We start from the raw sequence: 15,649 nt of genomic DNA on the forward strand, positions 1-15,649 counted from the left end.
GAGTAAAATGACAAAACTCTAATGAAGGATATCAAAGAAGAACTAAATAAATGGAGAGCTATTCCATGTCCATGGATAGGAAGACAATACTGTCCAGGTGTCAGTTCTTCCCAATTCGATCTACAGATTCGGTGCAACCCCAATCAAAAGTGCAGCTAATTATTTTGTGTATATCAACAAAATGATTCTGAAATTTACACAGAAAGGCAAAAAAACTATAATAAACAATAATTTATTGTATTTTTTAAATAGCTAGAAGAGAGGATTCTGAATTTTACCAAGAAATAATAAAGGTTTGAAGTGATTGATATGCTAATTACCCTGATTTGATCATTATAAGGTGTATACATGTATTGAAACATCACACTGTATGTATGAAAAGCAAAAGACCTTTCATATATACATAGAAATATTTCATATTTCATATACTGAGAAGAGCCAACTCAGTATTGAAAGAGAAGAACAAAGTTGAAGGGGTAACAGTTCCCTACTTCAAGACTTACTATGAATCTATAGTAATCAAGACAGTGCTGTGTTGGAAAAAGAAGAGACAAACAGAGCAATGGAACAGAATAGAGAGCCCAGAAATAGACTCACATAAATACAGCCAACAGATCTTTGACAGAGGAGCAAAGACAATACAATGAAGAAAAAAGTCTTTAACAAATGGTGCTATAGAACAACTGGACATTCACATGCAAAAAAACAAATGAATCTGGACATAGACCTTACACCCTTCACACAAAAGTTAACTCATAACTGATCACAAACCCAACTGCAAAATGCAAAGCTATATAATTCCTAGAAGATAACATAGAAGAAAACCTAGATGACCTTGGGTATGGCAATGACTTTTTAGATACAACAAAAAAAGCATGATCTATGAAAGAATAACTGAAAATCAGGACTTCACTGGAATTAAAAACTTCTTCTCTGAAAAGGATAATGTCAAGTGAATGAGAAGATAAGCCACAAACTGGGAGAAAATAAATGCAAAAGACAAATCTGATAAAGAACTGCTATCTAATATATACAAAAGAAAATAACCCGATAAAAAATTGGGCCAAAGATGTCAACAGATGCCTCACCAAAGAGGGACATACCGACGGCAAATAAGCATATAAAAATACTCCACATCACATCATCAGGAAAATGCACATTTAAACAACGATGAGATCATTTGCGCACCTATGAGAATGGCTAAAGCCCAGAACATGGAAAACACCAAATGCTGGTGAGGACGTGGAGCAACAGGAACTCCCATTCATTGCTGGTGGGAATGCAAAATGGTGCAGCCTTTTTGGAAGACAATTTGGCAGTTTCCCACAGAACTAAACATACACTTACCATATGATTCAGCAACTGTACTCCTTGGTATTTGCCAAAAGAAGCTGAAAATTGTTGATCACACAAAAATTGCACATGGATGTTTACAGCAGCTTTATTCATAATTGCAAAATAGGAAAGCTACAAAGACGTGCTTCAGTAGGTGAACTGAATAAAACTGTGGTGCATCCAGATGATGGACTGTGATCCAGCACTAAAAAGAAGTGAGCAAGCAAGCCATGAAAAGACAGAGGAAGCTTAAACACATGCTATGCAGAGAAAGATGCCAATCTGAATAGGCTGCATGCTGTGTGATTCCAACTCTATGATCTCCTGGAAAAGGCAACACTATGGAGACAGTAAAGAAACCAGTGGTTGCCAGGAGTTAGGAAGGAGAGAGGGATGAATAGGCAGATTCTCAAGGCAGTGGAACTACAGTATGTAGAGAATGTACACTATGATGCTGTCATGGTGGATGATGCCGTCATACACCTGTCAGAACCCATAGAAGGCACACCACCAAAAGTGAATGCTGATAAACTGTGGACTTTGGTGATGATGATGTGTCAATGTAGGTTCATTAACAATGGTAACAGTAACAAACGTACCACTCTGGTGGAAGATGTGGACAGGAGGCCAGGGGGCACAAGGGAAATCTCCATACTTTCCTCACAATTTTGCTGTGAACCTAAAACTGCTCTTTAAAAAGAATTTGTTTAAGTAAACTTTCAGAAAAGCTGCACATATCGTTATAAGAGTGTTCAGTTACTTTGTATGTTTCTAAAATAACACATCTAGCATCAACAAGAAGGTTAATGAGGCCAGGAACTGCCATCCACTGAGTACATGAAATGGTAGTCTAGGGTACTGGGCCCACAGATCCAGTTAATGCTTGTGTGTCATTCTGAGTTATTTTTATTTTTATTGTATTTTATATTATTTATTTATGTATTTATTTTGAGATAGGGTATCACTCTGTCACCCAGGCTGGAGTGCAGTGGCACAATCTCAGCTCATTGCAACTTCCACCTCCTGGGTTCAAGCAATTCTCCTGCCTCAGCCAGGTGAGTAGCTAGGATTACAGGCATGTGCCACCATACTCGGGCTAGTTTTTGTATTTTTAGTAGAGATGGGGTTTCACCATGATTTCCAGGCTGGTCTTGAACTGCTAACCTCAAGTGATCCACTCGCCTCAGCCTCCCAAAGTGCTGAGATTACAGGTGTGAGCCACCACACCTGGCCTTATTTTATTTTTGAGACAGGGTCTTGCTCTGTTGCCCAGGCTGGAGTGCAGTGGCTCAATCACAGCTCACTGCAGCCTTGACCTCCTGGGCTCAAGCAATCCTCCCACCTCAGCATCCCAAGTAGCTGGGACCACAGGCATGCGCTACCACGCCTGATTAATTTTTGTATGTTTTGTAGAGACGGGGTCTCACTATGTTGCCCAAGCTGGTCTTGAACTCCTGGACTCAAGCAATCTGCTTGCCTCGGCCTCCCAAAGTGGAGGGTTTACAGGTGTGAGCCACTGCACCTGGCCATTTTGAGTTATTTTTATGTGGGCATAGATTAAAATAAATAAAGAACATAAACTCTTCTAAGGAAAAATAAATGAGGAAAAATACTATAAAATTCCAAAGGCGTTTGAGCTGGCATGTCCATTCATGCTATTTTGGAAAGGTGAATGAGTCCCCCCTTTATAAATATAAATCATACTTCAGTTGGATGAAACTACTACAGTAAACAAACTGATTTCTACCACCCCTGCAGCTAATGAACTGGGACTCACAAGGCTCCAATCACTTCATTAAGTAATTTAGACACAGAGAGACCCCACGCCCACCCTCACTGGGCCCCCTTATCTGGGTTACGTTTTTCACAGAACTTACCACTATCTCTCCTGATTTACTCCAGGCACCTCCTAGTTGGTCTCCCGTGTCCAACCTCTTCCTCTAGTTTTTTCTCAACACAACAACCTGAGTGACTCTGTTAAAACAAGAGGAAGGCCCAGCACTTTAGGAGGCCAAGGTGGATGGATCACCTGAGGTCAGGAGTTCGAGACCAGCCTGGCCAACGTGGTGAAACCCTGTCTCTACTAAAAATACAAAAAAATTAGCTGGGTGTGGTGATGGGTGCCTGTAATCCCAGCTACTCAGGAGGCTGAGGCAGGAGAATCACTTGAACCCAGGAGGTGGAGGTTGGAGTGAGCCGAGACTGTGCCACTGCACTCCAGTCTGGGCAATAAGAGCGAGACTCTGTCTCAAAAAAAAAAAAAAAAGAAAAAGAAAAGAAAAGAAAAAACGTGTCTTATTAGCAGCCAGAGAGTAAAGACGATTCTGGTTTTGAAGGCCAGGTTGCTTGTGTCATAACCACTCAACTCCGCTGCTGCTATTCTGAACACAGTCACAGTTGATACTTACATGAATGCCTGCGTACGGAGAAAACTTTATTTACAAAAACAGTGTCATCTGCAAACCTCTATCTTAGAAGTCAGATTTTTCTCAGTGATCTACTCAATACCCTCACATGCCTTCAGTCCCACACAGAGAAGCCGCATACAAAGAAAGACAACAGGGGTCCGGGCCCCACCGCCCCCGGTCACTCAGGAGGTCTCCCTCTCACTTGCTGCTCCAGTGTCCACCCTGCTGACCCAAGCATCCAGGCTCCGTCCTGATTGGGCCTGTGTTCTCATCGTCCCGCCACCTGGCAGTCATGCAGCCCACCCCGACCACACATGCAGAGTCACTGTCCCCAGCTGCACAAGCTGTCCTCTGCTTCCTTCCGTTTAGCCATAGAACCCATGGCCTTTTAATAAGCACGTAGATGACCACTCATGTTATTATTGTTCGTCTCCCCCACTGCACAAACACAAACGCACTGAAACGCCAGCTCCAGGAGGACTTTCAGCCCATTCCCGCTGCAGCCCTCACTTCCAGAGCAACAGCTGAACGCAGAGGGCATGGAATACAGCTGTGTTGGACAAATGATATCTATTTAACAGCCGTACACCCTGCAGTAGCTCCTTCATAAACTTTCTTGAATTTATTTAATAATATTTCACTGATGAAACTAGCAATAAAAGAGGTGAAATCACTTGTTCAAGGTCGTATAGCCAGAAAGAGGTAAAGGCAAGATTCATGCCAGGTTCCACTGAAGAAAGTGCTTGCTCTAAATCGTTCAACTGCCTCCCTGGAACCTAATTTATTGTGATGTAATTATCCCTCACTATCTTCTAATACCTAATGTTTAAACATTGTTAGTGGAATTGTATTACCACATATGTAAAAATGAATTGTATTTTCATGCATGTTTTCTGTAACTGAAGATTTTTAACTGTTTTAAAAGACTCTCTCTCAGTTAAGGCTAAAATAATCACCCTTCATGACGTCCTCATCGCATGAACTTGAGAGTTCCGCAGTGGCAGATGTCAGTGCTGCTTGCAGGTGCTCTGTGTGTTATTTGGGGAGGGCCCGCCGTGTGTGTGTGTGTGTGTGTGTGTGTGTGTGTGTGTGTGTGTGTGTGTGTGTGTGTCCTCTGTGTGTGTGTGAATGCAGGGAGGTGGGTGTGGGGGTGTGTGTGTGTGTGTGTGTGTGTGTGTGTGTGTGTGTGTGTGTGTTCCTCTGTGTGTGTGTGAATGCAGGGAGGTGGGGACGGCCTGGGCGGGGACGCCATCAGAGAGACCAGAGCACTGTGGGACAGCAGCATCCACAGGGACTGCGGGTGCTCAGGGAACGTTTTCAGGCAGCACCGGAGTCCTGGCCGTCACGATGTGGCCCCTGCTCCAGGGAGCCACCAACCTCTCACTCCCAGCCCTACCCTGCACCGTCTCCCTGCCCATCTGTGAGCCGTTCTTTCCTGTTTAGTACACAGGTCAGGAGGAAGACGTGGTACCATTTTTATCTTTAGAAAAGAAGAGCGATATAAAATATTCTCTGCCAAATTTTCATTGAATCTTTATGACACATCTTAGAATATAAATTAGAAATGAAGTGCCACAAAAGGATGAGTAAATATTGTCATAAAATGGAAAGGCCAAAACACGCAGATCAGCTGTTCTATAGTAGGAGGATTTCTGGTCTTGGATGCAGGATTTCTGCTTCAGAACCTTCTCTGCCATTTAGTAACTGAGTGGCCAGGGGTCAACCTCAAGCGTTTTAAATCTCAGGCTCCTTTCTACATAAGGGAATGATACCACCTTCTTGTAAGGCCTGCTTTGAAGGCTAAATTGATATTTTTATGTGAACATTACAACCTGCTAGAAGAGCATAACATGCTTAAGGAGATACTTAAGGTTCTCTTCTCCCAGAACAAACTGAAAATCTTTCCACGAATGTCACAGGGAAAATATTTCCACAAATGTGGGGGACGTTATCGTTCACATGTTCATACTATATTGTGTTCCGAAGCCCTGGAACCATCCAGATGTTCTGAAGAGCAACAACGGAGTGAGAGAAAGAATGCTGGCTGAGAGCGGAAGACCTGATTTTACTCTAAAGTTTGCCACAAATTAGGTTTATGACATTTTACAATTCCTAAATTCTCTAAATGGCAGATTTTTGATCTTTAAAATGAAATTATTCTTTGTAATCTTTTAAGTCACTTTTTTTAGTGTGCTATTGTTCTAGTTCTGCTAAAATTTCGCATGAATAGACAGGCTGACAAAGAAGTCATGATTATCTGAGGAAATGAAGTAATAACCAAGTGGAATAAGGCAACTCAAGAAACCCAATAGCAAAGGGCAGATCTGAGGCTAGAAGCGTGTGGTCATGCCCGGCTTCTAGTTCATGCCCAGTTCATGCCCAGCCCATGCTCCCTTCAGCCTCAGGGGCTGGAAGGACTCAGTGGCTGGGCAGGACGGGGCTGCAGTTGGGCACAAGTGCCTACCACGCTCTAAGGGAAAGCCTGATGGTGAATGCAGGAAGACGGGACCCATCAGCAGAGGCAAGTCCTCTGACCAAGAAAATACGAGCAAAGCTGCCCCTGTCAGTGCTTTGCAAGCAAATCACAGATGTGCTACGATTCATGGCCCTGCTTGTCAACTCCAGTACTTTTTATATAAATCATTGCTGGTGAAATACAATTTTAGGTATTAAAATAGCCTGAAGTATAACCAAATCAAAATATTGAAGTAGGGTGCAACCTTAAAAATATAAGCATTTCTGCATTCCAGATGCCAAACTTTTGGAGCTGCAAAGCAAACACGGTTCCCATGTGGCTTCTGTGCCACCCGGTTCTTCTGCGTTTCAGCTCAAGCAATGACTGCACCACCACCCTCTGTGCTGGTCTACAACCACCATGTGCAACCGTAAAAGGGGATTAGCTGTACTTTCCCCGCGAGTGCATTAATAACCTCCTAGGTTACGTTACAGCCCACTTTTATGCATAAAACTCACTTGGCTTCTGGTGATTTATCATTTTAAATGTTTTAAAAGTAAATTGACTACATAGATTTTGTTTTCGAGAATTCTGTGTGGTAGATGTACATTTTTGCCTCCACGATGATATACATACTCTTGGATGAAAAATGCTGTACTTTCTAGGCAATATTAAAATAGTTGTTAGAAATAACTGGTTATAACATAAGAATATGGATTGATTTATTTCACCAGCATTCACTGAGCATCTGATCTATACTGATGATTAGGCTAATAAGAATAAAAATGAAAAACTATTCTTCCCTTGAACAACTAAAATTCCAGTGGCACACAGGATATATAAGTTGACGGTTTACAATGTGACGCCTGGGTCCTCTTCACATCAGCATCTAAAGTCTGCAATGGAGACACCAAGGTCTGACGCTAACTTCATTTCAGGGGATGTCTCAGAGGGGACAACATTTGAAGGAGGACGAAGGGCTAAGGAGGAGTCTGAAAAGAGCAAGTGGGAAAAACACATTCCAAGCAAAGAAGAGCAGACTGCTCCAGGCCGAGCTCATCCCCAGAGGAGGAGAGGGCTCTGGGGACCAGTGCACCAGGGAAGGATGGAAGGGAGACCAGGTGGAAAGGTAGACTTGGCAGCACGAGGTCAACCTTGTTAGGACTAAATCCTACAGGCAGTGAAGAGGATGAAAAAACAATCGTCATTTATATTTCTCATGAAAATTCTTAGGCGAAAAATAAAAATTGTAAATTAACGCACCAAAACTATGGCCATATGACACGAGGCCAATTACAATATAATTAACCAATCTTAGTGAGTAATTTTCCAGAATAATACTAGTGAGCCTTCACTTTTGTAATGGAGCCCATAAGATCACCAAACATTAGGAGAGACAATAATTTTCTTCACTAGGCAACTACAATAACAACCATACCACTGGAAGAATAAACCAAATTCACTTGAAATATCTTTTGAAATTATGAGATTATTAAGCAAGAGATTTAACTTGCAGAGATAATGAAGTTCCACCAAGAACACCAGCGAAATTTAGCGGGATTTTTAACACGTGTTGCTGGAGCAAACAGATATTCATATAGGGAAAAATGACTCTTTACCTTACCTTTCTCCCCACCCAAAATCAGTTTGTGATGGAGGTGGAGGAGGGACCCATGCCCTCATGTGACCCCTGCCTGTGAGCATGGGAGGTGCCTGTGGCATATAACACAGCATGTATGATGAATCAAGGCGTGCCTGTGCACACAGTTGCATCCTGCTGGAGTCTCTCTCGCTTGCTGGCTGTGAGGATGCATGTGGTTGTGCTGGGTTCCTACCTGTGAGGTAGGAGCCTTGGGGGCCTCAGGGAGCTGATGATGGCTTCCACCCTGTAGCCAGCAAGGAACTGAGGCCCTCAGTCCTGCAGACACAAGGAACTAAAATCTGCCAAGTCCTTGGTGAGCTTGCAAGCAGATCTGTCCCCAGGGAAGCCCCAGATGGGACCCAAGGCCCTGCCAACAGCTTGGTCTCAGCCATGTGAGACCCCGGGCAGAGGACCCAGCTCCCCCGAACCTTGACTCTTGACCCACACAGGAGCTGTGAGATAAAGAGGGTGTCGTTTTAAGCCACGGCGGTTTTGCTAATACTGTCATGTAGCAATGGGTTATAGATCTAAATGGAATAAAAAACCACAAACATCCTAGAAGGAAACACAGAAGAATATGTTCTCAGTCTCTGGGTTAGCAAAGGTTTCTTAGGGCACAGAAAGCATTAACCAAATCGAATTTTAATTAAAAACTAGATTTCATAAAAATGTAAAATTTCTGTTCATTAAAGGATGCCATGATGACACCAATAAGCAACCCACAGATTAGGGGAAATACTGCAATACCTGTCTAGAGCTGAGAATACATTTAAAAAAAAAAGTTCTACAATTCAATAATTTAGAAAAGAACCCAATTAAAAATGGGCATATAAGTATATGGTAAAGTGCTCAACATCAGTCATTACAAAAGAAATGCAAATTAAAACCACAATTAAAATACCACACCTCAAGGCTAAAATTAAAAAGACTAAAGAAACCACATGTAACTGAGATGATGGCACTGAGACTCTCATACCTTGCTGGGGAGTGTCAAGATGTACAACCCCATGCAAAACTGAGGGGCAGTTACATTGCGGTTAAGCACACATTGCCCTCAGCAACTGCACTCCAGTGTCTCTCGTAAGAGAAACGAGAACATGTGTTCACACAAACAGCTGTACAAGAATTTTTATGGCAGCATTATTTGTAATCACCAAAAACTGGAAACATCAAAAGATCCTCAACTGAGGGCTGGGTAAACTGTTTCTCCCACACAGGGGAAAATGCCTTGGTGATATAAAGGAAGGAACCAGAATGCGTGCAACATTGTGGAGGAATTTCAAAATCATTACACAGAGGCCAAGCAGAGAAGAAAACTTGCCAAATGGCATTCATATGACAACCCAGAACAGACAAAGCCAGTCTGTGATGGACACGAGCAGTTTCCACCTTGGAGCGTGGAAATGAGGACTGACTGGGAACGTGGGGAAGACCCTGAGGTGGGGCGTGGGGTGCAGGTGCACCTGTGCTGCGGGACTGGTGCCTCTGGCTGTTCATTTGTTCATTGTAACCCCAGACAAAGAAAGGAGCCCTCACCCTACATGATTTAGAACATGTGCTTATTCAGTGCCTCTGCAGATGAACTGCCAATACTTTTATTTCTTTATCTTCAGTCTTTCCTTTTCAATTCTTACTCCAAAATTCTTTTATTTTGATTAAAAACATCAAAGCATAAGCTGGGCATGGTGGCCCACACCTGTGGTCCTAGCCACTGAGGAGGCTGGGGTGGGAAGATTGCAGGAGCTTGAGAGTTGAGCTTGGGCAACAGAGGGAGATGCTGTCTCTAACATTTTTTTTCAATAAAAATAAAAATATCAAAGTATTTTTTAAAAACTTGCATCTCTCTCCACTTAATAAGTTATCAGGACAGAAGATTATCATTAAAATAAGAGACTGTCTTCATTGCCCTTTTCTATACTGTATACTGTTTTAGACTTGAAAAAACATATTGACTCGAATATAAAAATGGGATAATTTTTTATAGCAGCCTAAGTGTCTATAAAGCCCTCTTAACTTTATAGTGTTTCTAGGATGGCTAGGAACTATGAGAGCATAAATCAGGCCACTACATTTCCCAACACTATCCACAAATTTCTGGGTTCAGACAAAAAGGTGTGCCCTGCATTTCATCAGAAATTGGTCTAAGTCCAATACTCCCTTTGACATTTCTATTTCCCACAAACAGCGATGGCTTCTGCACATAAAAACTCCTCACTGAAGTGATCTTGCATCAGAGTATGTTAATTACTGATTTTGATCATATTTGAATTTAGCCTCTTCTGATTGCTATTCTAACAGATCAGTTGATATTCTGGCTTCAGGAAGCATCAATTGAACAGGGCATGCTCAAGATATTACATTTAATATTTAATAATTAGTAATATGTAATAATTGATGCTTAGACAATCATTGGCCAGGCTGGAAACAGAGCCAGGTGCACTGCTGGATTGCTGAGTTCGAGAATAAGCACCAGGCTCCCATCCCGGTGGAGTCCTTGCTGCCGGATGTGGGTCTTGCTTGTCAAATGAGTGGAGACCTGGAGCACAGGCAGCCAAGGGCTGGGCAGTCATCAGGATGGCGACTCATCTGCAAATAGTCAGTGCGCACCTCCAGGCAAAAGGACGACGAGTCTCTGCAGTGTGCCCTGAGACCCTGCAGCTAAGTCCTGAGATGGAAAAGCCAAGCTTGCAGGCTCTTCCATGGACCACTGAAATAGAAAGTCTGGGATAAGGGCCCAGAGGTCTTCATTTTTTCGGAAACACTCCAGCAGATTTTTATGCAGTTCCATTCTGGATGCCATGATTTTCCAATTCAATTATTCATCACTCCACAAAGATAAATGCAGAACTCATCCAGAGTCCATGAGCCATAAAGCCGCAGCATAGCGGGCTTCTCATTTTGACTACTGTTGGTGAGAGGTAAGTTACTCACATTTGAATCCTGGAATAAACCAGCTATTACTGACTCAAGTTCAGAATCTTTTGTTTTACACCATAGATCATAATACATTGCACTTGGAAGTTACAGGCCTGACAAGCTTGGATCATTTACAGTAAAAATAATAATATCCTACCAGTTCTGTAGTTCAGTTTCCTTCTCTTTCTGTTGAAGAAATTCCGTCGGCAACCACAAATCTTGAAGCCAATCCCTTATTTTCTCATTGTCTTAATCTATCATCTGGACAGCTCATCTCTGCATGACAGTGAAAGATCAATACTATGTGGAGTACATTTTTTTGGCTCTTATATAAATCACTTGAATGTAAAGTAGGTAGCGTGGCGATGGCAAGCTGCCTACTTCTGTAGTCTGTACGGCAGCCTTTACATTCATGGTTTGGCTGTTGACTTTGCTAGAATCTGCAGAACATTTTCCAAAAGGAAGGTAGTGTAGATTCCTTAGGCATGAAATTAACTTTTATGATGTGGGCATTGATGAGACAGTCAGGAAATATCTGGAAATGACACACTCTTCAGAACTATAAATTGTACATGAAAACACACATTTGAAACCACTCAGGGACTAAAAAAGAAAAAAACAAGCATTAATGCCACATTAATAGAAATATAATATATATTGCCTCTCACAGAAATAAGAAACTTTTTTGAAATGTTGATTGGGAACTGAGTTCTAGTCAATAAATTTGAGAAGGAAACCTTTCTCCAGTTCCCGAGTGTCCATAGTAAGAAAGACACGGCTTTCTCCTCTTGAATCTGCCCCGAAAGGCTCCGCACAGCTCATCCCACTTTTCTTCAAGATGCTTCCCAGTGCTTGCTGGTGGTAGCAGAACGCACTTCTCTCTTCTGCCCTTATACAGCTCTGTGGTGTGTAGGTGGGCACCATGCTAAGAAGATGGAATCTGAAGTCAGATCAATGAGGGGTGAGGGTGAAGCCTTGCGTGTCCACTTACCCACTGTGTGCTTTTGTTCAGGCATTTTAACTTCTTTGTGCCTCAGTTTCCTTATCTGCGATAGGAAGGTAATGAGGTATCCACTTGTTAAGGCTGTGATGATTACATAAAGCACCTAAGGATGGTGACTGTGACACAGTAAGCACATAATCAGTGCAAGTAAATGTTTAAATTGACCTCTGATATGGTTTGGCTGTGTCCCCACCCAAATCTCCACTTGAATTGTATCTCCCAGAATTCCCACATATTGCGGGAGGGACCCAGGGGGAGGTAACTGAATCACGGGGGCCTGCCTTTCCCGTGCTGTTCTCGTGATAGTGACTAAGTCTCACGAGATCTGATGGTTTTAGCAGGGATTTCTGCTTTTGTTTCTCTCTCATTCTCTCTTCCCTGCCACCATGTAAAAAGTGCCTTTTACCCTCCACCATGACTGGGAGGCCTCCCCAGCCATATGGAACTGCAAGTCAAATTAAACCTACTTTTCTTCCCAGTTTCAGGTATGTCTTGATCAGCAGCATAAAATGGACCAATACAACCTCAAACCATTTTGTCTTTGACTACAAGTAAGAAGTAAGGTGTGTGCACATGGCCCAGACAAGAAACTCCAAGTGAGAGCCGGGCAAGCCCAGTGTGCAGGGAGGCTGCCCACGCTTGACAGGATGGCACCAAGGTGTCGGGCACAGCCAGGTCCAAGGGCCAGGGCCTTGTGGCTCTGAATTTGAAGATGGGCTTGATGCTGGCCCTGTTGTTGATGGGACACTAACTCTGGTCACTTTACCCCATCACCCTCAGCTCATACCCAGTACATACAATCATTATCAGATTGCTTTATTATTAATGTTTTTATATATTACATATTTATAAAACATAAACTATTGTAAAAATGTAAACTATACATTTTATACTACCCCAGGCAGATACACACACACCCCTCACAGAGTTTCACACCATATTAATCTGCTCTGTGGAGGTGAGACCTACTCAAGGGACAGAAAGATCATATAATCCAACACCTAATTTTAGAGATAAGAAAATCAAAGTTCAAAAGGTTTGCTGAGGAACTACATGGACAAATATATAGAACTTTTTTCTTATTATTTAAATATCTTTAAGAGGTAACTGTTTAAACAAAATTGATAATGATCTAGTGTGGAATTTAGAACAAATGTTGTCTTAGTCCATTCAGGCTGCTGTCACGAAAATGCCATAAACTGGGTGGTTTGTAAACAACAGTTATCTCTCACCGTCCTGGAGGCTGGAGGTCCAGGATGAAGGTGCTGGCAGTGTCTGGTGAGGGCCTCCTCCCCATAGACAGTGCCTTCTCGCTGCCCCTCACATGGTAGAAAGCTCCAACAAGTGCCCTCAAGCCTCTTTTATGGGGGCATTAATTCCTGTCATGAGGCTCTTGCCTCATGACCTCATCACCTCCTGATGGTCCCACCTCTGAACACCATCATCTTAGGAGAGAGGCTTTCAATATATGAATTTGGGGGCAGAAAACAAACATTTAGATCATAACACTATAAAAGTAGAATGCATGACAGTAATAGCACCCAGCCTGGAGAGGAGAAATGGAAGTTTCCTATTGTGAGATGAAGTGGTATCATATCACTTAACAATAGAATACCACAGCTAAAGATTTATACTTTAAAGAAACCTCAAATTAACTAAACAAAGAGTTACACCTAAGAAGCCAAAAAAAAAAAAAAGATGATAAATGGAAATACAAAAAATATCTAATGGGGCCAAAAGAAAGCACAAAAATAAAAAGAAAACAAAGATCAGAAGGAGCAAATAGAAAATGAATAAGCAAGACAGAGTTTGAAACATAATCACATTAATAATCACATTAAATATGAATGGTCTAAACCCACACATTAAAAGGCAGAAATAGTCAAATTGCATAAAAGATCAAGATGCAATTAAATACAGCCTATAAGAAATGCACTTCAAACAAAGAGACCCAAATAGGTTTAAACAAATAATTTAAAAAGATATACCATCCTAACACTAACAAAAGAAAGCTAGAGTGGCTATATTAATATCGGACAAAGAATATTTCAAAGCAAAAAATATTCCCAGGAATAAAGACCACCATGTCATTACAATGAAGGTGTCTACTCATTAAGAGGACATAATAACCCTAACCTAATAAAGTAGCTTTGAAATAAACAAAACAAAAAACTCATAGAATTACAAGGAAAAGAGAAAACCTAGAGGTATAGTCAGAGATTTCAGTGCCGCCGTCAATCCCGGAAAGGACAAGCACACACCACGTAAGGAGGCAGAAGACTTGAGGAACACGCCTAACCAACGCGACACGTTTCTCAGGTACTGCGCCGCCAACACCAGAGTCTACATTCTTTCCAGGTGTACACAGAACACAAAGCAAAAGCAACCCATTCAAGCCATGCAAAGTATTTCCTCTGTCCATGTGGTATTAAATTGGAAATCAATAAGAGTTCAAGAAAGACCTCAAATATTTGAAAACAAAACAGCACACTAATTTTAGATAACCCATGAATCAATGACAAAAATCAAGAGAGAATTTCAAAAGTATTTTGAACTAAATGAGTATGTAAACATTTTCACAATTTGGGGGATCCCCTAAGGCAGCATATCGGGGAGTGTAGAGCACCTACAGCTGTGTCAGGGGCTTCTGAGAACAGAAGGGGGCCCCAAGGGAGGCACAGAGGTGACTCCAACTCTGCAGGACGACAAGCTCCAGCCTCTCCGCTCTGTGCCAGGCTGCATGAGTGCCCCAGGCACAGGATAGGGGAGATTGGTGGGGACATGGGGAGGGCGCATGGGCATCACAGTGAGACCAGTGGGAGCTGGATGGAAGGTTACGCTCAGGGGCATTTGAGACATAGAAACTGCTTAAAAAAGAAAAAATCTGTACAATCTGCAGAAGCGAAATAAGGAACAGCGAGGGGTGAGGAGGCCGAGGAGATAGAGGATGAGCTTGCAGGAGGGCTCCACGGCTACCGCTCAGGCTCTGGAAGTTGCAGGTGACAAGTCAGGAGGAGAGGAGGCCACAGCCCGGGAAGGAAATGCTTGGGCTGGCTCAGAGTCCGGACTGTGAGCACAGCAGCGCTGCCGGGGGAATGCCCGGAGCAAATGGGTCTAAAGGAGACACACTGCGGCTTTTGGAAAATAATCAGAGATCACAGTTTAAGATGAGGAAAAGTATGATAGAGTCAGAGGCAGCATCGAGTGAGGAGACGATAAAGCTGACAGAGGACGCCAGAGAAACCTGCGCATGGAGAAAGGTTTCCGGCTCAGTCCACCCTGGACGCCTCCCTGCACCGTGGCCTCCAAGGCTGCTCTGCCAGCCGCAGTCGAACCCAGGCTCCTCCACCGATTTCCTGCAACTCCACTGCAGCCAGGGTCAGGGACAGAAGAAATGGAGTTGGTAAAAAAGACAAAACAAAGCCAAAAAAGTAACAGCTGAACCACGCATGAGTCCTGATGGGAGCCCACAACCCCAACAGGGTCTCCACCAAGCCGGACCCTGAACACTGAAGTGTTCAGCTCACACCAGTCAGATTCAACTTGGCTTCAACTCCAAACATGTGCCTGAACTAACATCCGTGTGTCTCTAACAAACCAAAGGTTATTTTCAGTTTAAAATTCAAGCGTACCTTAAAAGAAAAGGTGTATTCGAGGGCAGAGGGGATGTCTGTGAAGGAGGCTGCATAGAACTGTGCTCACGAGAGACAAGAGGAAGGCCCTGGTCACAGGGACGTGGCCACAGCTGTCTCTTCTGCTTCAATATCATTAAGATATAAGTTTAATCGAAACAGATTTTCTTTCTTATTTTACAATTTAAAAATCTAACCCATGAGGATAAGAAAGTTTACTTTCCAAATTCAGAGTCTGCCTTAATTTTGTGATTTCTG

The 15,649-nt window shown here is 42.7% G+C and overlaps 1 protein-coding gene across 31 annotated transcripts in view; it reads right to left on the minus strand.

Annotated features, from left to right (window-relative positions):
• The window catches only part of WDR27 (WD repeat domain 27), a 250,253-nt gene that overhangs the window by 98,157 nt on the left and 136,447 nt on the right, over positions 1–15,649 (minus strand). For 10 of the 31 annotated variants that reach the window (XM_054558493.2, XM_054558506.2, XM_063725106.1 and 7 more), the window contains one exon: positions 7,759–11,681. The exons of 12 other annotated variants lie outside the window; for them this stretch is intronic. In XM_054558493.2, the coding sequence (XP_054414468.1) occupies positions 11,472–11,681 (210 nt within the window). In that variant the 3' untranslated portion in view covers positions 7,759–11,471. Of the gene's footprint in view, positions 1–3,197; positions 3,310–7,758; positions 11,682–15,649 lie in introns of those variants that run through there. 9 more of the 31 variants (XM_063725115.1, XM_054558498.2, XM_054558508.2 and 6 more) reach the window with 3 other exon arrangements.

Source organism: Pongo abelii, chromosome 5 (genome assembly GCF_028885655.2).
Source record: "Pongo abelii isolate AG06213 chromosome 5, NHGRI_mPonAbe1-v2.0_pri, whole genome shotgun sequence".
Lineage (NCBI taxonomy): Eukaryota > Metazoa > Chordata > Mammalia > Primates > Hominidae > Pongo > Pongo abelii.